The following is a 23,068-nucleotide window of genomic DNA, read 5'->3' as shown; positions in this document are numbered from 1 at the left end:
CTGTACAATACCACGGGAGGGAGCAACTTTGAAATAGATTCAAGAAAAGTCTTTTGCCTACTAGAAGATATTCGCTGTTCCTGTTCCTTCGCTTCTTCTGTGCTTAAGAGTTCCATGATGGCAGGTACCCATTCTATATCTTCCAAAGTCCGGCAGATCATCCAGATAACAACTCGACATCCCAACCTTACGGTCTCTCTGTCCTCTCGAAAACCCCCTCACATCACCCAAGTCCACCTCCACCCGCCAAGATGGCATACGAAGATCCAGACAAGTTCATCTCCGACAGCACCCTCTTCTTACTCCCCGGCGCCATGATCCTCTGGCTCCTCATCTTCATGATCGTCACCCTCAGCTACAGCGTCAACAGCCCGCCCAAGGTCATGCCCCGCGCGGTGAACCTCGGGCTCGTGGGCGTCGCGAGCGTCTTCATGGGCCTCTGGCTGCTGGGTCTCATGGTCTGCTACTGCCGCGGCACGTTCCTGAAGGGCCGGTCGGGGCGGGACGTGGCGCCGGAACCGCCCGGCTGGGGCGAGGATATGGAGAAGAGGATGTGTAAGTTGGAGGAGCAGACGAAGCCGCCGACGCCGCTCCCGGGACAGGCGCAGCGGAATCATCAGCAAGAACAGATTAGACAGCGGGATGAGCGGTTATTGCGCCAGTCGCAGCCTTCTCAAGAGCAACCAATTCAGCAACCCATTCATCCTCAGAGTTTCCAACCGCTTTATTCTCAGCAATTTCCAACACAACAACAGCCACTTGGACAACAGCAGCCCCTTCCACAACAACAACCTCATCCATACCCAGTACAACCAGAACCTGTGCGTCATTACAAGGCCTTCCAACCGCAAGCTCAGCACCAACCCCAACAACAGGCCCATCAAGATGGTGTACGACGCCATCAATCAAGACCCATGCCTGACGGACCGAGGGACATGCCCCCGTCACAACACAGATCTCGCAACCGCCAACCGTCTCCCGGCCGTGCAAACCGATACCCACCTCTCACGAGCGGTTACAATTCCAGTATCCAGAACACACCGATTACGATGTATCATCCTCCTCGCTCATCAAGCCAGCCTCCGAGGGTCCGGTCGACCGTGCAGGAAGTCTCAGAGAGCCCTGGCTCGCCGCCGAGAGGAAGAGTGAGTCGCCGCCAGGGTTCCGACAATTTGAGACGGAGTCGCAGTTCGCCTCCTCCCGGAGAGGCCTTGCAGAGCGGAAGGCATTGGGAGCCTGCTCAAGACCATCACAGACCATTTGCACAGAATGATGCTTCATTGCTAGCATCCCCTGACTCGGCAACTAGGATAGCCATGACGGTGAGTTGTTTTCATTTGGCTTGAGATTCAGGGGAGCCCGTAACTGACTTCAACACAGGTCAAACCGCTTAACATCAATAAGCAACCCAGTCAGCGTGACGCGCATGCTCGGCCTTCTCGATCCAACAGCAGAACGAGAAGACAAGATGAATTCAATGCGCCAGATACTATGGTATCTATGATGCCTGACGCTTTGTACAGGGGAGATGGATATCCGCCAGTGTCTGCTCCGTCGTCGCCTCCGCAGGTTTGTCAGGCAGCTCCAAGCCGGCAAAATATGCCTGCTCCAGATGATGTGCCAGTGGTACGTGGTCTTCCTCAAACATCCAGCACTCCCCAGAAGACAGAGCTTTCGAGGAACTTTTCTCAAATGAGCTTTATAAAAAATGTAGGTGACAAGAACTGGATGGGTAGAATTTCCTGGATGACTAACCGTGATGAGTAGGCAAATTGTTGAGCTAGAATGTTTGATTACAATGAGGTTGTTTCTTTAGTCGATGGATGTTCTTCAACAAGTAAACCTCAGAATTGTCCGTGCAAATAAGACATTCCTAGCGTTATTGACTTGAGATAGTTCGAATGTGAGCAAACCCTTCGTGTTACTACCAGAGCTCGCCGCATTGCAATGTCATCTTGTCTAATCATAGCTCATTCTCATCCAAAGGAACGCAGTCGGTTCCAGGGCCCGAAGAAACTTCTGCATACGAACTCCTCGAACATTTCATCGTTACACAAGCCCACAGCTCAGACCTCAAGCTCCTTCACATGAACTCAATTCCACAACTCCTGTTCGTTTGACGTTGTGCCTAAGAATGAAGGGAAACGTCAAAGTCACGCGCAGTTGTCGTCCGATGTAAGAAAGGGGGCTGAGCTGCGTGGAGGCCCGGGTCCTTGGAAGCTCGAGCGCCCCAGGGAGTGCCTGGTCTCGTGCGCATGAGCTATCCAACCATGACATCTCTTGGCCATGGAACTTCCGCGAACCTACATGCTATACCACAGAATGGATGGAGGGGGAATAGTAGGTTCGGTCGCGTCGGCAGGAGGGGGGTTTCGTCATCAGCAACCACCCCGTCTGTGAGCTCTTAAAGATCCGACTATCGTCTCAAAGCAACGCTGTCTTCTTCATGTCACCCAACGTGTCATTCAGAGTGATCCAAAGCTACCAGACCCCTTCACACGATACACCAAAACAGAGCGAGCACACCTCGGCGATCGAAGCGCCAAAAGATGGCTGAAGAAGCGCCGTCCTCCTGGACAGACACGATCTACAACCTCAACCGCGGCGACCTCGACGCCGAGCTCGAGCGCCTCGCCTTCAACCACTTCAACCTCTGGACCCCCCTCACGGGCGACCTCCTGCCCCCCCAAATCCTCAAGCACATCCTCTCGAAAGAGCGCCCCCGCGTCGCCGACGTCGCGACAGGAAGCGGCGTCTGGCTGGCGTCCCTAACAGAGATCCTGCCCCCGCGCGCGGAGCTGGTCGGCTTCGACATCGACCCGCTCAAGTTCCCCCCGCGCCCGCCGACGCCGCCGATCCCCCCGCCGCCGGTGTCGCCGCCGCTCCGGCCGCAACAGCCGAGCCTTGATTTTCGCGTCCACGACGTGCTGGAGCGCTTCCCCGAGGACGCGCGGGGCACGTTCGACCTCGTGCATGTGCGGCTGCTGGCGCTGGGGCTGAAGACGGACGACTGGGACGTCGCGGTGGGGAACCTGGTCGAGCTGGTTCGGCCCGGGGGCTGGGTGTTGTGGGAGGACACGGCGGACCTGTTCATCCGGGCGTATCCGCCGAGCAAGGCGTACGACGAGTGGTGGTGGGCGATCATGAGGCATGGCGCGCGGATCGGGAGGGATCCTTTGTAAGTTGTGTCCCCTCCTGCGGTTGAGGAGCTGTCTCGCTGATGAACCGACAGTATGCCCTCTGGCCTCTCCCAAAAGTTCGAAAACGCCGGGCTGCAGAATTGCGAGCAGAAGATCTGGAGCTCGTGGGCTGCGGACAAGGGGTTGCAGGAGAACGCGACCGCTGCCATTCAGAAGCTTGTCAGGCCGTCGCTGGCGGCGGTGATACAGGACGGCGGCGCCGAGACGATCAAGGATTCGGGAGATATCAGTCGGATCGAGAGGGACATCAGGAGAGACGTGGACGAGAGGGGTGTTCAGGTTGGGCTGGATTACTTTTGGATTTGGGGACAACGGCCATATTGATGCCACCTGTGGTTCGGATCTCCTCTCCTATGTATGTACTGATGGCACACACGCTGTTGTTAGGAGTGATTGGCTTTGAATCGAATCTCATCATGCGAACCCCCAGAGCCTTCGCAACTCTGCAGATCTGTCGGATGTCTTCCAACCTGTTTCCTTCTCGATTCTGGCCAGTTGCTTTAGCAATGCCAGTTTCTCCAAGGCGTACTCCTCGCCATTTCCAAAACAGTCGTCGTAAGTGTCAGCTGGCTGTGTTTCCAGCAGAGGTCCTCCCCAGCGGGAGGTTTTGGCAAGTGCCCGGCCCGCGATGAAAAGGGGCTGTAAGTGGTTCACCCAGTTGGCGCTATTTCATGAGACTTCAGCCTTGGTCACCGAGTATCCGTGTGTCAACTTACTGGGAGTCATTTGAGATTGATAACCCGCCCAATTCCCTAGCATGCCATATCGGATCAGACTAAAGGGGGTCAGTCCGTAACGCCCAACGGATTAAAACACGGGGAGGGGGCTGAACAAACCAGCTCCTTTTCTGTCGAACTTGAACTGACAAGACCAGTCTCGAGTAAGAGAATCGAGCCTGCATGGAAGAATGTGTTTCCACATACTCATCAATGTCAGCTTCAAGCATCAAATCCGCAATGATGAACCGAAACTTACTTGCGGCCGACGTAGTGAATACTACAGTGGGAAATGGGTTCCCACTCCCTCGAGGCTCTTCCCTCAAAAGCGGACATACATCTCTTGGTCGAAACTTCCACCAAATACTCAAATCTTTCCACAGATCTTCAGTCATGGTCACTCTATGAGCCGCCGAAATCCTGGGCGAGGGTGGGTTGTGAGCAATCAGGTTGATGATCTTGGCGAATATCAATATGGCCAGGTTGCAATAATCGTCAATGTCGCCGCTCACAGCGGCAGCTGCGGATACTGCCGGAATAGAATCGTTCTCAACCCAACATGTGGTAGAAAGCAAAGTCGTTTGCCCAATGATGAAGGCTGCCCAGATGTCTTTCGAACTGTAAGCATTGTGGCTTGGTGGAGGTCACAGAGCCACGTACCGATTCTGGCAAAAGCCCAAAAACATGATTTGATGATTCCTTTACTGCATCCTTTCCAGTTACGGCTTTTCAGTAGCCCGGCGCATCCCTGGACGAGCTTTAGCAGATGTCAAATGGTTCTCGAGAACCACATACGTTCAGGTGGCGTCTCCATTCCGAGACACTGGAAGCCATCATCTCGTATACACACAGGAGCGTACATGTCGCCAAGATGGAGGTGTCGGCTTCCGACGGATCTTGATAAATCAAAAGTCGGATGGTGTACTGATACAACTCCAAGGCAGTCTGTCTTTGCCTGCCTCTCAGTGTGTCGACCTGGCGTGAAGAAAGGGCTTGAGCGGCAGCTACGAACGCCCTAGACTCCATCATGGAGTGAATGCTTTTGACGGTAAAGTGCTTTTCAGAATCGGTAGTTTCACACCACGTGCCGGTTTCACGAAGGTAAGCCGTCATGAGGTGAGCTTGCTCGGCCTTGGATACGGGTAAGTCGAGATCTGGCAGTGGTGCTGCATCTGAGAATATTGCTTGGCCTAGAGAAAAGGGCGCCGTGTACGATACGACCGTTTCGGCATGCAACGCTGGGGCTTGGTGTGCGCCAGTGTATGCCGTGATGAGGGGCAGAATCTGTTGTTGCGCGTGCGCGGTTAGTCCAGGGGCCTCTTCTGCCGCTTTCCATGAGCCTTGATCCAAGTTCTGATCATCTGGAGTTGTCGATTCTACAAAAGGTATTGTGTGTGACTCTGCGTCAGTTTGCGATTCGGCTTCGTGGGTGACAACAGGGTCGTCGACGTCAGAGATTGGTGACGATGGTGTCACGCAATCACCCTCGAAGAATTCTACGATGTCGTTCGTGTCATCGACGAACTATTGATAAAGTATGTGAATAGGTGTAAAGCACTTTTGAAAGGGTGCTAGCAAAAGACGAAACGTACTTGATGTGGCTCGTCCGCATCTGCTTGTTCTGTGTTATCGGCCCGCCTCTGCTGTTCAACGTCGAGCAGACTGGCTTCGTCTTCAGCAGAAAGGGTAAGCGCTCGCGACGGGTGAAAGGAGACTTTGACGCCCCATGCGCATCCGTCTCCTCGGAACTCGCAATTTCGACATCTGGGACGGGCCCCATCGCCTTCTTCGGCAGTCAGCCACTTGATTCAACATCTGCCAAGGATCAACTCCCACTCACACTTCCGCTTTCTACTCCGGCATGGAAGACTGAATCTGGTTCAATTGCGAATTCTCATAGGGCCAATAACGTGTCTTACATACCATCCCGAACGTGTTCTCGTCCTCAGGGGCCGTTTGTAAGTTCCACCGTAAGGAGTTGACATCCCCGCGGCGTCGTCTGCCATCGCAAACCCTCGGTAAACTGCTGTCAGACAGGCATAAGAAATTCGATGAGAGGAAGACAGGTCGCCATGAGACTGGATTTCCGCCATGCAAACGGCTTGTACCTGCCGGGTTTGACAGCGGCAGTGAGTGGGAAGTTAAAGCGCAAGCGCAAGCGCTCGCATTTGTCATCACGCTGGGGCCGCATCACTCCTAAACTTGAGCGGGCAACTGTAACCATCGCTTACACCTTCCTCTACTCTCTCCCACCGTCGTTCGGCGGGATGTACTGAGATGTTTTGTCATCTCTATGGCAGTTCAGCGTGTCAGTGGGCAGAGCGCTTGCGCTTTCACCTCCATCAACAGCAGTTCAATTCCACCCACGGCGCTTGATTCTCATTAAGGTCGAGTCTGGTTCTCAATCGACTTGCTTTTGGAACCATTCTGAATTTCATTCTCTATCTATGCTCGATCAACTGCCAACCAAAACTTGAGTATTCTAGGCGTCTAATTGCCCTTCAGCTTACTCCAAAAGGAAGACGACGTGTCGCCACCGACAACAGGAGGTGCCAAGATCATCGTGTTCCAAGTCTCCTCGCCATCGACGAACAAGCTGTACTTCAAGCTGCTTTGCGTGCCCTCGGCCAAGTTCTCGATAGTAAGAGAGCCGAACTTGGAGTTGCCAGAGTGAACGTACCTAGGGCAATTAGTCAAAGTAATGAGCGAAACATTTTGACACTTACTTCAGAGCTACGTCCTCATCATCGTACTGTCTGTAAGTCGGCAATGGCGAAGCGAATTGATTGAGAGGACTGCAGGAGAACTCGTAGGCGGCAGCCGTCTCAGGCCACCTTCCGCCGGCTGGTGGAGGGAACTTGGTGGCTGCGAATTCATGCCGGTCACCGGACACAACCACGACACCGACGCCCCGTGCTCCAGCATCCCACATTGCCTCCAGTACCTTGCGTCTCTCGACAAGGAAACCACCCCAGGTATCCCGAGTGTTGACTGGCCAATTCTTGGTGAGAGGAATCGAAGAGGCGACAATCTTCCACTTGACGCCCTTAGGCTCAGGACGGTTTAGCCAGTCAATAAAGTCCTCCAGCTGCTGGGCGCCCAACATGGTCTTTTCCGGATGATCGAAAGGCAAGGAGTTGGTGGATCGGTAAGAGCGGGTGTCGAGCAAGAAGAAAGAAGCCGGGCCTTGCACGAAGTCAAAATACGTTGCACCCTCTCTGCGCAGGTTAGTAGTGCCCGCAACGCGAGCAGGAGGGGGATTGGCGAGCTCCTGGTAGTGGTGCCAAGGCTCAATGGCGGCCCGGTAGACACCAGTGGTGTTCAGGTCCCAATCGTTTCCAATTTCGTGGTCATCAAGGACGTGAATCCAGCTAAGGTTCTGTCCAACTGGAGCCCAATCGGGGGAAGCATACACGTGGCGGTACTTCTGACGGTAGTCTTCCTCATGCTTTCCCTGTCGCTTGGGAACGTCGATGTAGATGAAGTCACCGAGGAACAGCATGAACTGGGCCTGCAGCTTTGGCAAGATGTTGGCGAGGTGGCGCATTCCTGGGATGGCCAAAGGATGCTCGAGAGGGTTGTATGGGAAACGAGGAAGGATGCACGAAGTCGAGAGGAAAGTGAACTTGTTGTCGGCAAAAGCTGACATCTGACCCGGCTTGGGAGGAGCGACGAACTCTCCGCTGTGGTTGTTTGAAGTCCTCCACTCGTAGATTCTCTGTTGCGAATGCTTCAAGGGGACGGTCAGAGTAGCTGTGAAGTCAGTGGTATTGTCGGTGTACCTCAAGCCGCCACCAATCTGCCATAGGGGGTTGTCGAAAGGAGGCTGAGGGTCCTTGATGTGAATCTCGATGGTTACCGGCATCTTGGCTTGGTCAGGCTCGCGCAAGACGAACTTGGCTTCCGAGGGGGAAACATAGCCCAGGCGCACGAATGAGAGGTCCTCGACCGGGTGATACTGCCGAACGCGAAACAAGAAGTCGGTGGTCATGGCAATCAGCACAGCGTTGATGAGGAACGTCAAGATTGACAAGATAGGGCTGCTCGGGCTGGGTGAGCCGGCCAGAAGAGTAACCCAAGGTCGTGACCTTGCCTTCACGACGATGGTCTCCTCAATTCGGATCTCTTCAGCGACGACTTGTTCATCTTGGCCGTCTTCGTTCTCGTCTTGCACCAAAGCCTCCTTCACCGAGACATCGACATCGTCTTCCACGACGTCATACTTGGGCTCTGAGAAATAGCCCGAAATGAATGAAGGCACATACACAACAAACAATGTGTAAATGCTCAGAGGAACAGCCGCCTAAATAATGATCAGCATACTCTGCCAAGCCAGGGGAGCTTGCCGATAATAAGTGGAACTTACTGGTCCTGGAAACTGCAGGTGCATCCAATGGTCAGCAATCGATTTCAAAAGCAATTTTATAATGAAGGCATTTGGAAAGCTCACCCATCGAAGAAAGACGTACGACACAGCTCTCAGAGCGACCGAGGAATAGAAGGCGATTTGCGCTTGAGTCCCCATGGTGTCCGAAAGATCCGTTCGGTGGGCAGATGTGAATTGGTAGATGCTGGTCGGTTCATGCAAAAAGAAGATGGACGTTGGAAAGGTAGATATTGGATGAAATTGTTCGGAGGAATTGCTGGCACAAGGAGAAGGTGCAACCCAGCACCTGCCCGCTGACGAAGTGGGAAGAAAGTTTGATAGAGGAAAGAAGGAGTCGCGATGCTGCCTTCAGGGAGGTAAAGAAGCTCTTTGCTAGACGGGTCCACGGACGTGACGTGACAGGGCAGCTTCAGTTAGCAGCGAGATGAGGTCACTGATTAATGAAGGCTCCATACGGGCTGAAACACGAACGCTGCGATAACAAGCCACTTTTTAGGGGAAACCTCAGCGCCTGAGAACATGTGAGCGTGGGTGGTGAGAAGCGGAAAGGAGCTGAGGAGCTCTGATGGGGCCACTTTACCTTCCCGCAGCGAGGTTCCTTACAGCGGCTGGGCCAGTGGGGATACGTACCTTCTAGGCCCTCTCTAGCGGCCCAGCACCTCAAGCTCCGGTGTTGCTGCAGGCCGCTGGCAGTTGCTCCTGCCGTTGAATGGTCCGTGCACACGTCCAAGGGGCTACCTTACATCTGGCGGGCGCCAATTTTCCGCGCCGAACTTTCAATCGTGGCCCGTTCATGGTGACCTTTTTGGCGACAGCTTGTCCTGAATACCCAGCCAGCTCCAGAGTCGATCGATCGAGATACCCTCACGCGCGCACGAGGCTCCCACCCACAACATCATGAGGTTATCCGCTGTTGCCTGCGGGCTTTTTGCCTGCTTCGTTTCTCAGGTTGCCGCCACGGCATTGACCTACAAGATCCATGCCAACGAGAAGGCGTGCTTCTACGCCAAGACCCAGAAGGAGAACGAGAAGGTGGCCTTCTACTTCGCCGTACGTCGACACCGCCACGCATGCATTCAACCATGACAATGCTCTAACTCTCTTGATGCAGGTCCAATCCGGTGGTTCTTTTGATATCGACTACGTTGTGACGGGACCGGGCAACAAGGTCATTCTCGATGGATCCAAGGAGCGTCAGGGCGACTTTGTCTTCACTGCCCAGCAGATCGGCGACTATGAGTTCTGCTTCAACAACGAGATGAGTACATTTGCCGAGAAGTTTGTCGACTTCGAGATCGCCGTACGTTGCGTGCTCAACCCAGCAATGATACCTCAGCATGCTTACCATCCATTTTGATGCAGGTCGAGAACGAGGTTCGCGCTCAGCTCCCCTCCAAGCAGGGTGCCTCTCAGGAACAGCACACTACTCTCGAGGAGACCATCTTCAAGCTTTCTGGCCAACTTTCGACCATTTCCAGGGGCCAAAAGTACTTCCGCACCAGAGAGAACCGAAACTTCAGCACCGTCCGCAGCACCGAGTCGCGCATCATCAACTTCAGCATGATCCAGTGCGCATTGATTGTGTTGATGGGAGCTCTGCAGGTCTTCATTGTGCGCTTCTTCTTCCAGGGCGCTCGTAAGGGATACGTATGAAGGGTGATGACAAAAGTTGGGTCTGGATTTCGCTGGGCGCAGGCTAAAAGGAGTCTTCAGGGACTCATGTACATCAAAAGCAAAAGAGGCATGATGTGGTTTATGGTATAAGAGATATCGACGACGATCCGACTCAGCGCTGTGCTGATGAAGCCTGGGGCTAACCCGGGACCCGGCCTTTATGGCTGGGAACCACTCCACATGGAGTAAATAGCACTGGGTCACCAGTGAACATATTGAATGGTTTAATGAGCCCTGTTCTTGCGTAGATCAATGTGTTTAAAAAAGGCATTGCATGCCTCGTGATGCGTGGAAAGAGCCTTGAAGCATTCTTGAGTTCATTTGAAGAGCGAATATCCAAGACGACGAAGTATCTCGCCAACTATTGTGCAGCGCGATTCGGTTGGCTTGACGGCATCCAGGTCTAAGTGAAGCTTCCCACCTGTCTAGACGACGCTTGCTTGGCTCGTGCGCGTCTGCTGAGCGAGGCTGCAGGTGAAGCGTGTTCCTGGAGTGGAGCCAGAGCGAGAGGCGTCGTTTGATTGGACCAGAATGGGGCTGGTGTCACTAGCCACGGCAGGCTGACCGTGGAACCACTGTCATCCTGTTGCCCGAGCGGCGCGAGCTTGGAGAGCTTAGAGTATCGGTTATCAGCCTCGTCTGCGACCCGGCTAGGTCCTCAAAGCGACCGATCGCCTTCCTCACCACCTGCGACACACTTTGCGACTACGCGCGACATACATGGACACCTCCACGCCAAAGCCGACGCGCAAACAGAACCCCTAGCAACACAAACACCACCTTCTCGGAGGTGGTCCGCGATCTGTCAATGCCGAGTGGTGCCCGCCGAAGTTCGAAACAACAACGCAAGAAACCCCGAGAGCCTAGCGAGCCAAAGTGGTACACGATCAAGAATATTCTTGATCAGAGACAGTACGGGGGAACCATCGAGTACCTGATCGACTGGGACGACGATAAGAAAACGGGCGAACGCTTCTCTCCATCTTGGGCAAGTACAGTCGCGCCATTGTGTTTCGGTCCGTTCTAACAACCAAACAGGCTCCAAGCAAGGACGTGACGTCCAAGGCGATCTTTGATTGGAAGAAGAAGCAGGAAGAGGCGTACACTCAATACGCGACGGGCTCTGAAGAGCCAGAATCACAACGCGAACGGGAGGAGGGAGCAGAGGACCAAGGCGCATCATCGCATTCTCCAACTGTCAGTACCCCTAACGGTAGCCAACCTATTCGGCCGCCTCATCGGCGCAAGCGACTTCATAGTGAGCGCTTTGCAGAGGAATCCGAAAACTCTCAAATTGAAGACTCAGAGGAGGACGAACACGATCTCTCTAAGCGACATTGCAGTGAGCCGCCGTCGCTGCTTTCATTCGGCTCCGAGTTCGACACGGATGCTGCCTCGGACATTCTTCTCGAAGCACCGAGTAACATCTTTGTCGCAATTCCCTCCAAAGTAGAATTTGACCCTACCGAATACCTCAGTGTCTCAGGTTCTCAAGGTTCAACTTCGCATGGGTCACAGCCCATCTCTACACAAGAAGACGAGGATAATCAGGTGCTGCTCACAGAGAATCTCAGCCAAAGGACCATTCCCGACTCACAGGACTACTCAGGGCCTGACAGCCAAGAATCTCAATTTGCTGCCTCAGCAATCGCGCCGATCACTAACCGGGGTGAGATTATTTCAAACCGTGAGATTGCAGATTCACAAAGGCAGTCCAGCGTCGGGACTTCTCTCAGTAAGACTAGCGAATCTCAGACGCGCCTCTCGTGTGCACCCTCTGGTCGTCTTTCTCAAGACGTTCTTAAACAAAGCTCTTTGCAAGATAGTCATTCGGAAGTCTCCCAGCACCGCCAGGAGGATCCAGTCTTTTCAGACCCTATCTTCTTCACGCAGTACTTTCCAAGCCAAAGCCAGCACCTGGTGATACCAAACACCCTTCCATCCATTCCGGAGAGCCAACTGCCGGATTCAGAATCTGCTGCTCCTCGAAGATCGCGTTCTGCATCTCAAGACTCGGCATTGTTGGCAGCCCAAGCTGCCGCTCAACTTGTTCAGGAGCAGGAATCAGTACCGGCATCTTTTTCCGACGCGTCTATACCGTCACATCAAGTTGACAGCCTTTCTGGACACAACGACGCGGATCAATCATCGAGGTCATCCGGAGCGAGACACCAGGAATCCCAATCATCCGGAGCCCCCGTCTTTCTGACCCAGCCAGCTTTTGACTTTGACTCACCGTCGTCTTCTGAATCTTCTTCATCACAAGAGAATAGAACTACAGGTACCAGTGGTGGCTCAGGCCAGCGGATTTCGCAAACAGCCAACCAAGTTGATCCGGCGCAAATTACTGTATCTGATTCTCAGGGCGACAGTATTAACACGCAGCACGCTCAACGGGTCGTGCCTTTGCCTCAAATCTCAGCAAGCCAAATTGGATCGGTTAGCAGTCTGACCGAGGAAGAGTTCATTCCTGATACGGTTCGCCGCAAGCCACAGCAACGACGTCTCTGCATCGATAGCTCATTGTCGGCTTCGGACGCATTATCGCACAGAAGCGTGTCAACAACGCCTTCCGGTCGTCTGCTCGCAAATCTACGGCATAACCGACGCCGCCAGTCGCTGGAAGAAAGTTTCCGCACCTGCGTTGAAAGGAGATCTCTTCCTCCGTCCAACAGCGACTCAGCACCAGCACGGGTCGTGGGATCTAACCGACAATCCAGTCTTCCCGCAGCCATGGCGTCCACGGGTGAGCCGATGTCGGCCATTGAGGAGTTGCTGAAGATGCAAGAGGCGGCCATGAGCGGTGACTTGGGCGATGACTCTGGGGAGCATTTAGGACAGCTTGATGGGAACGGTAGCGTGGCGACGGGACCAACGGACACACATGATTTCTCGATGGCCATGGAAAATCCGTCTCTTCAGATCAACTCTCAGCCCCCTATTTCCACAGATTGGCACATGGGAGGAGCTGCCACATCTTCATCAGAATTGCCGGTTCTGACCAGCGCACCCGTTCAGCCCGCCATCCAAGCGCCAGCTAGCGAGCATCCGCCGACGGCTAACCCGGGGGACATCTTCTCTGGCAATCTTATGGCCGCTGAGACCGCACAGCAACTACCCATGACGATCTCTCCGTCAGACATTAGTCGCTCGATCGAGCCGGATGATCCTCTAACCTCACTGCATCAGCTAGATGATGCGCCGTTGAGCATTCTACCTGCAGAGGACACGGCCACGGCGAAGAGCACAGCATCATCCCCTGATGTCGAACAGTATCGATCTGGGCCCCCAACGTCGATGGACCAAAGCGAATACCTTGTTACCGTCTCCTTCCCAGCGAACATCCGCCCTCTCTACCTGAGCACAATCACCGTCTACAAGAACGAGATCGAGCAGTTCAACAGACTCTGTCGATCTGGCGAGGCTTTGCCGGATGAGACGCTGGTGAGCGCCATTGGAAGGCTTCTAGACCAGCTGCGTGATATCTGCGACCTCCCTGCGCCTCTCGACAGTGGCACCATTGACGCGCTAGCAGCGGAAGATCTCAAGAAGCACGCCATGGGGACCAATAGCAAGTACTTCTTCGTCGGACGGTTCCTGGAGAGGCTCCAGACAAGCCACAAGAAGGTGCTCATTGTTGTGCGCGACATTACCATCATGGGTTACCTTGAGGCCATCATTGGTACCAGCGATATTGCGTACTCTTTGAAGGGCTTGCACGAGCTTGAAAGCGACGACGAACATTCTCTGAACGTCGTGCTTATGCACACAGAACAGACTCTCGTGGATGATTTGAGCGACTTTGACGTCGTCATTGGTTTCGACGGCGGCATCATGAGGACTGATGTACTGAGCCGCTGGGCCCAAATGAACGGCAGGAAACCTATGCTGATTAGGCTGATGACTACATACTCAGTCGAGCATCTCGAACCGATGTTGGGGGACGACATGAGCGAACTAGATCGCACGAATGCTCTGCTCATTGCCATGTTCCAGTCCCGGGGTCTCATTAGTAATGATGAACTGGGAGAGATGATTGATGGACTCACGGCTCATTTCGCTAACCAAGTTATTGATCCGGAGCCCAACTTTGGCTGGGAGCCCGAGCCCGTCCCGACTGCAGTTCTCGATCTTTACTCCGACAGCCAACACCAAAGCCAGATGCCCCCAACGGCTGAGGAGCTGACAAGTCGGAAGCGGAAAGCGGTAGGACGCCCTTTACTCAGAGATTATCAGCCACTGATGTGTATTCCAGGATGATGGGCCCCAAGAGGTCACAAAGCGCCTGCGCGTGAGCCCTTCCCCAGGTCGAGATGGCGGTAGCATCGACGACGCGGTCCGCGGCCACCTGAACCCCAACCCAACCCACGTACAGGTCCGCACGACGCAGGACCATCTCGACTCGTTGACCACAAAGGTATTGTATGATCATTCGGTCTCACAGTGCAAGGCGCTAACCATGATCCAGATCTCTGAGCTCGAGTACCAATTAGCAGAAAAGACGACTCTAGAGGCAAACTTGCGCAAGCATGTGAACAGCCTGTCAAAGAGGGTCAAGAGTCATGACAAGACCATTAATATTATTCAGGAGAAACACATGGCTGCGCTGAAAGAACGCAGCCAATTTGAGGCAGAGCGAGATGCGGCCAAGCAGACCGAGGAAAAGGCTCTCAAGAAGAGCCAAACCTGGCAGAACAAGGTACAAAAGCTCGAGGAAGAGCTCAAGAAGAAGTCTGCAACTCTCGACGAAGCGCTGGTCGACGCCGGCACAGTGGCCACGGAGGTGTTTAAGCAAAAGACGGACGAGCTCGAGAAATCCCTCGCAAAGATTGCCGATCTGGAAAAGAAGCTCGAGAGCCGCGACGGCGAGCTCAGCTACGCGCGAGACGCCTACCAGACGGCCAACCACGCTAACAGTGAGCTGTCCCGGGAGAACAAGGAGCTCAAGGAGCAGGTTGCCGAGTTCCACAAGCAGGCGGCCGGCAGCCTCGCGCAGATCCAGGATATCAACTCCAAGGAGCAGATCAAGGAGATGCAGCGGCAAATCGCCGAGACCCAGGCCATCAGTCGGGACCGCGAGAAGGAGCTCGCACGCGTGGAGAAGGAGCTCCGTACGCTCAAGAACGGCCGCAGGGAGACGCGCCAGCAGAGCGTTCCCCGAAGCCCGCGCCTCGGCATGATGAGCCCTAGGGCGCCGCGCACGGCTGGAGGTTCGGCTAGTAGGGGAACCTCGCCCGTTCCGTACGAGTCCTCGGGCACGGGGAGCACGCCCGTGCCGGGCATGCAGTTCCTGCCGTCGAACAATCACAGGTTCAACCACCTTAGAGAGTGAGATTGCTGTCTTAGGGTGGCGAGATGAGAAAGCATGCCAGCACGTTGTGAGATTGTGAGTATTGATTTGTTTAGAAGGAAGGAGAACAGACGAGGGGCCCGCGAGATGGCCTTTGCAAGCATGATACCCTTCAATGAGGGACGGGTTATTGTATTTTTTACGAGTTGAACTTAGGTTCTGATGAGCTAGAGGTTTTTTTTCCCTGGTAGAAAGAGAAAGAAAGGGCTCTTTGCGATGTCTGTGTTTGCTGGATGTTGTCTCACAAGGTGATATCGATGACGCCTGATGGCATGATTACCACGCGTGACATCGTTCGTGGGGCCAAGTTGAAGTGTATCGGAAACTTGCCCCTTTCCGAAGCATTGAACTTCGCGGGGGAAGTGTAGATTGCTTCTGCGGCCTGCCCACATTTTTGCCCAGCACGCGAGGGGGAACTGCGTTCTGATGGTCCCGAGAGGTCGGTCGGAGCATACCACCACCCCAGGTTTTTTTACCCCACAGATTCGGCTGCATGCGGTCGGCCGGCGCAGAGACGAGATCTAGTCTTGTGAAACAAATGAGATGTGTATTGGTTTGTATATCTGTGAGAGGAGGCTTTTGGTGAGATGGTACATGAGACTTGATTCAAAATCACACTACCAGGATCAGAACTCCCCCATCTATCACTTTCACACACACACACACACACATAGAGCGGCACGCACACACGCAAACACACATATAAAAAAGCAAGCTTCTCTCTCTTAAGCAGTTTGCCCTTTCTCACGCTTCCCCTGCACCACGGCAGCAGCTCCTTTCCCCCGACGTAGAATATACAAGTTAAAGCCTTGGCCAATCCGCAACCCCAAGGACTTCTGGTTCGTTGTGTTCGACTGTTTGCCCGGTTTGGTATCGAATCTCACACGTCACCTGTTCTCGCGAGAGGAACGGTCATGTGTTGTGCGGGATGAGAAGATTTAGTTCTTCTCCTCGGGGTAGATGTCCTCCTTCAGAGTGACGCCGAGCTCTTCCCTCAGGGGCTTGAGCTCCTCGAGGTACTGCTCGTACTGGCCCTTGTTCTCGACCTTGGCCTTGATGCCTGCGGGTAGAAAGTAGAAAAGGTTAGCGATTTCCGATTTCCGATTCGACATGATTCGCGCCGTGCATTGATCGTGTTTCAATTGCTTGCAGAGCCTTTTTGGGGGGCGTGCGGAAGTGCGATGCGGGAAAATCGAATCTGATAAGCGCGGGACAATCACGTACCCTCAAAGATGCGGACGGCGGTAGCAAAGTCGTTGACGCGGCGGGCAGCCTTCAGGGCGGCGGTGACGACGGCGGGGGAGGGGACCAAGTCGTAGGCGAAGGCGTTGTTGAGGTTGCGCTGTGGTTGTGCGGTGCAAGAGTCAGCCTCGTGTGTTCCTCCCGTCAGACCACTTTGGGGCCCGAAACTAGGTTCAGATCCCGAGGAATTTCGATGCAGCCGGGGGAGCGGGTAAGCATGCTAACCTGAAGCTCGAAAACGTCCTGAACGCCATCGAATTCCTTCTCGAATCTGGGGTTAAAAGTCAGCGACGTCGTTCGGGAAGCGAATTGAGGGGTATAGAGGCCTCAATGGCTGGGTTGGGCGGCGGTCGTGGTGGTGGTGGTGGGTTCCGTTGGTGGCATGTCGTGGTCGATTCCGGGTATCCCTATCGTCCCCGGCTCACTGCCGCCTTTCCCAACGGCACGCCCGAACAGAAGGTCCCAACCCGCCACATCCCACCACGCTAAAGCCTGACGTCGAGGAAATGGCTCACCTCGCGCTGAACTCCTCAAAGGTCTCCTCCTCGTGGGCGCTGGAGCGCATGCGGGTACTGGTGCTGAAGTTGTTGGCGGCCGGGACGCCAGCGACGATGGTGGGCAGGAGGACGGCGGAGCGGGCCATCAGAGGCTGGGTCGAGCGGACGGGGTTCGCACGGAAGAAGGTGGTCGAGCCGCGAGCGGCGACGCGGATGAGGGAAGAGGTCGACATCTTTCGGGTCGGTTTTGTGTGTGTGCAGAGGGGAGAGAGAGAAGGCGACCGGAGGACGGAGGGACGTCGGAGGTTGCGGCGGGCTGTGTGACGTGGAGGTGGTGAGTGGTTGCTATTTTTTTATTTTTTTTCGCTCGCGAAAGCTATGGGCGTTTCGTCGGGATTAGAGTCGGGTGATGGTGAGTGTTTGACGGCACGAAAAAGGATTGGATTCTGCGAGATTTTGATTGGATGACTAAGCGGTAGCTTGCTGCTGTGAGGTCGGAGCTGAGCTCCAGGCCGTGCGAATTGGGATTATCTTGGTGGTGATGCAGCAAGCTGCAGCTGTAAAGACACAGTTGATGCGCCTTTTCACACGGAGTGTCCATTATCAGGCCACTGTGGACGATTCATCCCCAAATGTGGTAATGGTCATACTCATCATGCTGCAGCTCACTGGTCCCCAGGCAGCGAACCCTTGAGATCTAACACATCTTCAGTGGCTGTGACAGCCCATTGGGAAGCACCACGGGGAAGGAACAGGCGATCAGGTAAGCAGGCTGGCAAGGCAGGGCAACAGAGCCGATGCCCCGAACTCCAGACTCGAATCGAGGCCCCTCCAATAGCACCTGGACACCCTGTCCGGAGTTCAAGGCGATTCAAGGTTCCGTCGCACCGTCCCATCCTGCCTGCCACGCCCGCAGCCACGGCGCGGCACTCACGCACACCATCGCAGCCGCACACGCGGGATGCGCAAGGCTGACAGCTTGACGGCCGGACGGGCTCTAAATCTAATAAGGGGGGATGGGAGCACTGGGCGATGACGGGATTTGGGGTAGCGTGTTAGGAGGGGTGGGCAGGCAGGAGCGAGGGAGGGATGACACGGAGCCGGACCGGACTCAAGATGCCGGAGATTGGGGACTGTGACGGCATCGCCCTCAGAAGTCGGATGAGTGATCGATCATTTGATGGTTGCTAGTTGCTTGCTTCTGATTTGGGTCCGGGCCAATTGGCCGAGGTACAATTTTGAGTGTTTTTCCTGGGCGACCCTTTTCTATCGAGCCCATCGTCGAATCCTGAGCTAGAACGTCGTGACCGTCGCCGGGCCTTCTTCTTTTGCGATTGGCAACGTAGCCTAAACTCCCGAGATTGCAAGCCGCATCACGAGCGTCGATGTACCGGGTACTTCGCGGGCCAGACGGTTGTTTTGGGGCTAGGTCGAGTTGGCAGTGTGGATTTGGAGATTTTGGGGCCCGACGGGAAAGCTGCGATGCGGCCTATGCCGGGCCCCTGTCCAGCGCAAAACCGCAGAAGAACCAAAGTGTAGGTGAGACCCAAAACGCCAATTCCATTGGCAGCCAGCTAGAGGTCACCTCGTCGCAACGGTGCTGCGTCATTTGGCAGGCAATGCCACCGTAGAGAAAAGCAGGTACAGCCTCTCTACCTTGGGTTCCGGGGCTTCCATTAATCAATCCATCCACCCGGAGCTTCCAGGCCTTCCATTCAGTCTTCTATCCGTAGACCTGGGCACTAAGCATTGTCTATCATCTTCTGTTACCTACCAAGGTACTGTAACTGGGCACTTCCTGTTGGCTCCTAAAGCTGACGGGAGTCAACACTGCAGGCATTGAACCCAGCACGGAGACGGCACGAACACCACACCAGTCACGTGGAGCTGGTTGTTGTTCGTGCTGTGCCTGGGAACCATAAAAGCTGAACAGGCCCCCCAAATGAGCATAGGCCCAGGCACAAGAGCCCATTGGCTGGGCTAAGGCCGGGCAGCGAATCACATGCTGCACGATCAAATGAAGGCCGCGAAAAGAGCAACGCGACAAGTACAGGGTACCTGGTCCTTCGTGATAGGAATTTTCCCCTTTTGACATGGAATCTCAACAACTTTTCGCATTTGCTGCTGTCCAGTGTCTGGCAGACTCCCAGACCAGACGGCACGGCTCACTGACACCGACGGATCCTGACTGACTGACCGTCTGCCCGCCCAGTGCCCACCTCAGACTCCTCAGTGCCTTGCTCCTAGGTTTGCCTCTGCCTCTGCCACTGCCAATTAATGCAAGTGCTGCCGCCGCCGGTCTCCCCGTCTGGCCCTTCCTTTTCCTCATAAAACCAAACTTCCTCCCGTGCTCCCCGAGTCCGTGGCGTTTCCTACCTTCCTGTCCCCCGTCCCCCGTTCTGACTTCTGTCCACCTCCTTCCCTCAAAGTCAACAACTTCACCGGGAGTCCCGTGGTGGGTAGAGAGAAGACGAGAGAGCGTGTCGCCATTGTTCTTTTGAACCCTTCACTTTTTGCTGCCATTGTCTCCAGTCACTCCTTACTGGCTCCCGTCACCTTTGCTGGTTAGGTTGCCGATCACCTTCTCTGCTAGTGCTACCGCGCCTTGCATCTGCAGTCTTGCGTCGCGTGCATTGCTGAACACTCAGAAAAGCCAACCACTACCACCGCCCTCACCTCCCCCAAGCCTCAAGAGATCCGCGTCTTCCGCGTCGAGTCCACAGGGCAACCCGCATCGAGACCCACGGCGTAACCGAATTTGTTGCCGCAGCTACTCTCCCCCGAAAGGAGATCTTTGCGCGCCATCCTCCCTCGATCTCAATCCTCCTCAACCTCTTTCGAGCTCCAACCCAACTACAGCATCAGTCAAGATGGCCACCCAAGCCCCCTCTTCGTTCTACGAGCAGCTGCCTCTGCCTACCCTCGACCGCCCTTTCGGCATCGAATTATGGCCTCTCCTCGATAAGGTCTGGACTCCCATCGTCGGCTACCCCGTCAGCGAGTTCAGATTCGTCTCCGGCGTCACTCCCATGTCCACCATCAAGGAGGCTGGCATCTTCGTTGTGATCTACTATGCCATCATCTTCGGCGGCCGCGACTGGATGCGCAACCGCGAGCCTTACAAGCTCAAGACGCTCTTCCTCATCCACAACTTCTTCCTCACCTTCATCAGCGCCGCTCTGTTGGCCCTCTACATCGAGCAGCTCCTGCCCACCGTCGTGCGCAAGGGCATTTTCCACTCCATCTGCCACGCCGACGGCGGTTGGACCCAGCCCCTGGTCGTTCTCTACTACGTGAGTCTATCCGCCATCAATTCGAGTTCTGAAGGTTTCAACTGCTAACTTTTTTTCCTCCTTCAGATGACCTACCTGACCAAGTACATGGAGCTCCTGGACACCGTGTTCCTGTTCCTCAAGAAGAAGCCCCTGAGTACGCGCACGACCAAGATCCCAACTTTGTGAAACCTTCCGCTAATCCAATATGCAGCATTCCTCCACTGCTACCACCACGGCGCGACCGCTCTCCTCTGCTATACTCAGCTGATTGGCTCGACCGCTGTCTCATGGGTTCCCATCACCCTGAACCTCGGCGTCCACGTTGTCATGTACTGGTACTACTTCCAGAGCGCTCGTGGCGTCCGCATCTGGTGGAAGGAGTGGGTCACTCGTTTCCAGATCATCCAGTTCATCATCGATCTCGGTAAGTCTTGCGGTGCTTCTAGAACCCGGCGAGAAATTGCAGTCGGACTGACTTGTGACAGGCTTCGTCTACTTCGCCTCCTACACCTACTTCACCTCGACCTACTGGCCCTGGATGCCTAACGCTGGCGAGTGCGCAGGTGAGGAGTTTGCCGCCTTCGCTGGTATTGGTATCCTCAGCTCTTACCTCGTCCTCTTCATCTCCTTCTACCTCGCGACCTACAAGAAGGGCGGCAAGTCGCAGACTCGCAAGTCCCTCAGGCGTATGAGCCAGGCTCCTCTCCCTGACCCTCACAACGTTGCCCAGGCCGTTGCCGGCCACTCCAACGGCAGCGCTAAGGCTTCCGGAGCCAAGGCCAACGGCTCTACTCCCCGATCCCGAAAGGCTTAAACGCCTGACATTAAGATGTGTCATCCACACGGTGGAATGTATATATGCGGAAACGACAGGGCCTTTGGTGCTGTCTGCGCCAAGATCTGCGCCGCTTACAACGTTTGGATGTGAAGATGAAATCATTCTTGGCTTGGGCCCGCTAGCTCATGCGCGCGACACGAACGACCATCTGAGAGCATCGGCTGTTTTTAGCAACTATGAATTACTGCATCGTCTTCGCTGCGACTGGCGAGAGACGCTTTTGAAACGAAAAAAGTTGAGCCCAGCTGCTGATGAGCAGCGAGAGGCTCGGCAGTTGGGACGTGTATGACGACGGAACCTTGGGAGGCTGAAACGACGTTTGTATGTCTGCGTGCCTTTGGCGAACTAGGGGTTGGCTGGCTTTGGTCGGTTGGGCATCATTGCAAAGAGGGACGAAAACGACTCCTACGAGTGGGCGGTAAAGGGCCCCGCTGCCACTCGGAAAGGAAACAGACTTTAGAACTTTTGTAATTTTCCTTGTGTTTCTTGTGTCATAGATGGAGTTGCCGTCGCCCCTGTTTGAAGGGCTGACGACGCTTACTGATACTAATACTCTTTTAACCTATGAAATGCAAACGATGGCCCCGATTTTGTTTTACTTTCCGAGGTGAAGTTGTCCGGTGTCTGTCGATGTTCTCAAGTCTTGACGAGCGTCTTGGACCTTTTGAGCCCAGCCACATCCAATTTGTGGAGGTTCACGCCACATTGAAACGTTCTGTTTATACTTTGATACATGCCTACTAAGCATTGTGATGCTGTCTTATGTGATAACCAGCAAAGCTTCCATCCAGGTTCGCAATGACGATGAAAGTCTTGCGGAGCAATTGTGCGTCGGCTCACGTGTGGAGGGATTGGGGCTGTCCCTTGAACGTCTCATGTTCTGTCGTTGAAAATGCATATCGGTTTGTCTGGTGGCTTGAGGCTTAGTACGCCACAAAACCACGAGAAAGTTGGTGCTGCTGCGATGATGTTTGCCATTACGAGCTTGGTATGAGAGTTTAGGCCAGTAAGTTCGAGGTCAGGCTTCGATATTTCATGCCTCTTTGCCGCATGGCTGCTATCCACGCGGCATAGGTCGTTAGGGTGAGGGACTTGACTTGGATCTGTCAGAGAACACCGATATAACAACAGGCCGTGGATAACAACCCTAGCGGCTACTATGCGCCACATGCCGATTGAGGCTTTGCATTACCGGCTGATATATGAAGCCACTGAACTGCTTATACTTTCCTCCCTCTAAACCATCAATTTCTTTTGCGGTTAGCTTCTGGAAGAAGGCCATGATACCCTAAGTCAGCATTCTTCGTCTCTTCCCAGTTGTAGCCCTGTTCGCCTCTTTGCTGGTATCTGTCGTCTCTACTATTTTCCGCCCTGTTATTCACAGACTGTATTTTCAGTCTATTTTATGCGGCAACGTGGTCTGATCATTATGCTAATCAGGGGCGAATCTCGAATGTGATCGCACATTTTGGAAGCGTTAACAGACCATTCATCTTTAATCTCCTTGAAGGCCTCAAGGAGTCAGTCACCTTCATGAATAGCCACGCTGGAAACATGGAGGACGTAGATGAGATTGATGATATTGTTCACTGCTGTGACCTGGAGCAAGCCGCGTATAAAAGGTTCAACATTCTTTATGACTGACCATGCACAAGACAGTGCAACTAGTCCCGCAGTGTATCTCATCCCACCGCTATCTTCTAATCTGGAATCTATGTGGCCGGATAGTCACAACTTGGACAAGTCAACACCCAGCAACAGTCTCTTCATTCAGTGTACACTAAGCCCCAGCTTCCGTTATTGATGTTGTCGTCTTATACATATGTATCAAGGCAGCAATGTAATCTCCGCTATTGGCTCATGTCAGTTCCCAAGACGTTCAAGGGTCA

General features: G+C 54.3%; 7 protein-coding genes across 7 annotated transcripts; 5 read left to right on the top strand and 2 right to left on the bottom strand.

Moving 5' to 3' along the window:
• Positions 1 to 251: 251 nt before the first annotated feature.
• On the top strand, positions 252 to 1,273 carry COL26b_000066 (uncharacterized protein; the record flags this gene model as incomplete). The annotated part of the gene is given in 3 exon segments (XM_053173041.1): positions 252 to 649; positions 669 to 888; positions 956 to 1,273. The coding sequence occupies 3 exon segments, from the start codon at positions 252 to 254 to the stop codon at positions 1,271 to 1,273; spliced, it is 936 nt and encodes a 311-aa protein (XP_053042747.1).
• Positions 1,274 to 2,549: 1,276 nt separating this feature from the next.
• On the top strand, positions 2,550 to 3,524 carry COL26b_000065 (uncharacterized protein; the record flags this gene model as incomplete). The annotated part of the gene is made up of 2 exons (XM_053173040.1): positions 2,550 to 3,178; positions 3,233 to 3,524. 2 exons carry the CDS (start codon positions 2,550 to 2,552, stop codon positions 3,522 to 3,524), a joined length of 921 nt encoding a protein of 306 aa, XP_053042746.1.
• Positions 3,525 to 6,406: 2,882 nt separating this feature from the next.
• On the bottom strand, positions 6,407 to 8,306 carry COL26b_000064 (uncharacterized protein; the record flags this gene model as incomplete). Its single annotated transcript, XM_053173039.1, has 3 exons — positions 6,407 to 6,596; positions 6,643 to 8,219; positions 8,283 to 8,306. 3 exons carry the CDS (start codon positions 8,304 to 8,306, stop codon positions 6,407 to 6,409), a joined length of 1,791 nt encoding a protein of 596 aa, XP_053042745.1.
• An 894-nt stretch (positions 8,307 to 9,200) lies between these two features.
• Positions 9,201 to 9,956, top strand: COL26b_000063 (uncharacterized protein; the record flags this gene model as incomplete). Its single annotated transcript, XM_053173038.1, has 3 exons — positions 9,201 to 9,353; positions 9,415 to 9,603; positions 9,666 to 9,956. 3 exons carry the CDS (start codon positions 9,201 to 9,203, stop codon positions 9,954 to 9,956), a joined length of 633 nt encoding a protein of 210 aa, XP_053042744.1.
• A 2,754-nt stretch (positions 9,957 to 12,710) lies between these two features.
• COL26b_000062 (uncharacterized protein) lies at positions 12,711 to 15,309 on the top strand (the record flags this gene model as incomplete). Its single annotated transcript, XM_053173037.1, has 2 exons — positions 12,711 to 14,183; positions 14,233 to 15,309. 2 exons carry the CDS (start codon positions 12,711 to 12,713, stop codon positions 15,307 to 15,309), a joined length of 2,550 nt encoding a protein of 849 aa, XP_053042743.1.
• Positions 15,310 to 16,265: 956 nt separating this feature from the next.
• Positions 16,266 to 17,299, bottom strand: COX6 (Cytochrome c oxidase subunit 6; the record flags this gene model as incomplete). Its single annotated transcript, XM_053173036.1, has 4 exons — positions 16,266 to 16,387; positions 16,552 to 16,669; positions 16,795 to 16,840; positions 17,085 to 17,299. 4 exons carry the CDS (start codon positions 17,297 to 17,299, stop codon positions 16,266 to 16,268), a joined length of 501 nt encoding a protein of 166 aa, XP_053042742.1.
• A 2,637-nt stretch (positions 17,300 to 19,936) lies between these two features.
• On the top strand, positions 19,937 to 21,155 carry COL26b_000060 (uncharacterized protein; the record flags this gene model as incomplete). Its single annotated transcript, XM_053173035.1, has 4 exons — positions 19,937 to 20,359; positions 20,426 to 20,495; positions 20,553 to 20,765; positions 20,827 to 21,155. 4 exons carry the CDS (start codon positions 19,937 to 19,939, stop codon positions 21,153 to 21,155), a joined length of 1,035 nt encoding a protein of 344 aa, XP_053042741.1.
• Between the last annotated feature and the right edge of the window lie 1,913 nt (positions 21,156 to 23,068).

This window comes from Colletotrichum chrysophilum (assembly GCF_026319265.1).
Source record: "Colletotrichum chrysophilum strain AFK26 chromosome Unknown scaffold_1, whole genome shotgun sequence".
Lineage (NCBI taxonomy): Eukaryota > Fungi > Ascomycota > Sordariomycetes > Glomerellales > Glomerellaceae > Colletotrichum > Colletotrichum chrysophilum.
Note: the sequence above shows the minus strand (reverse complement) of the source record. Positions and strands in the feature narration are given on the sequence as shown.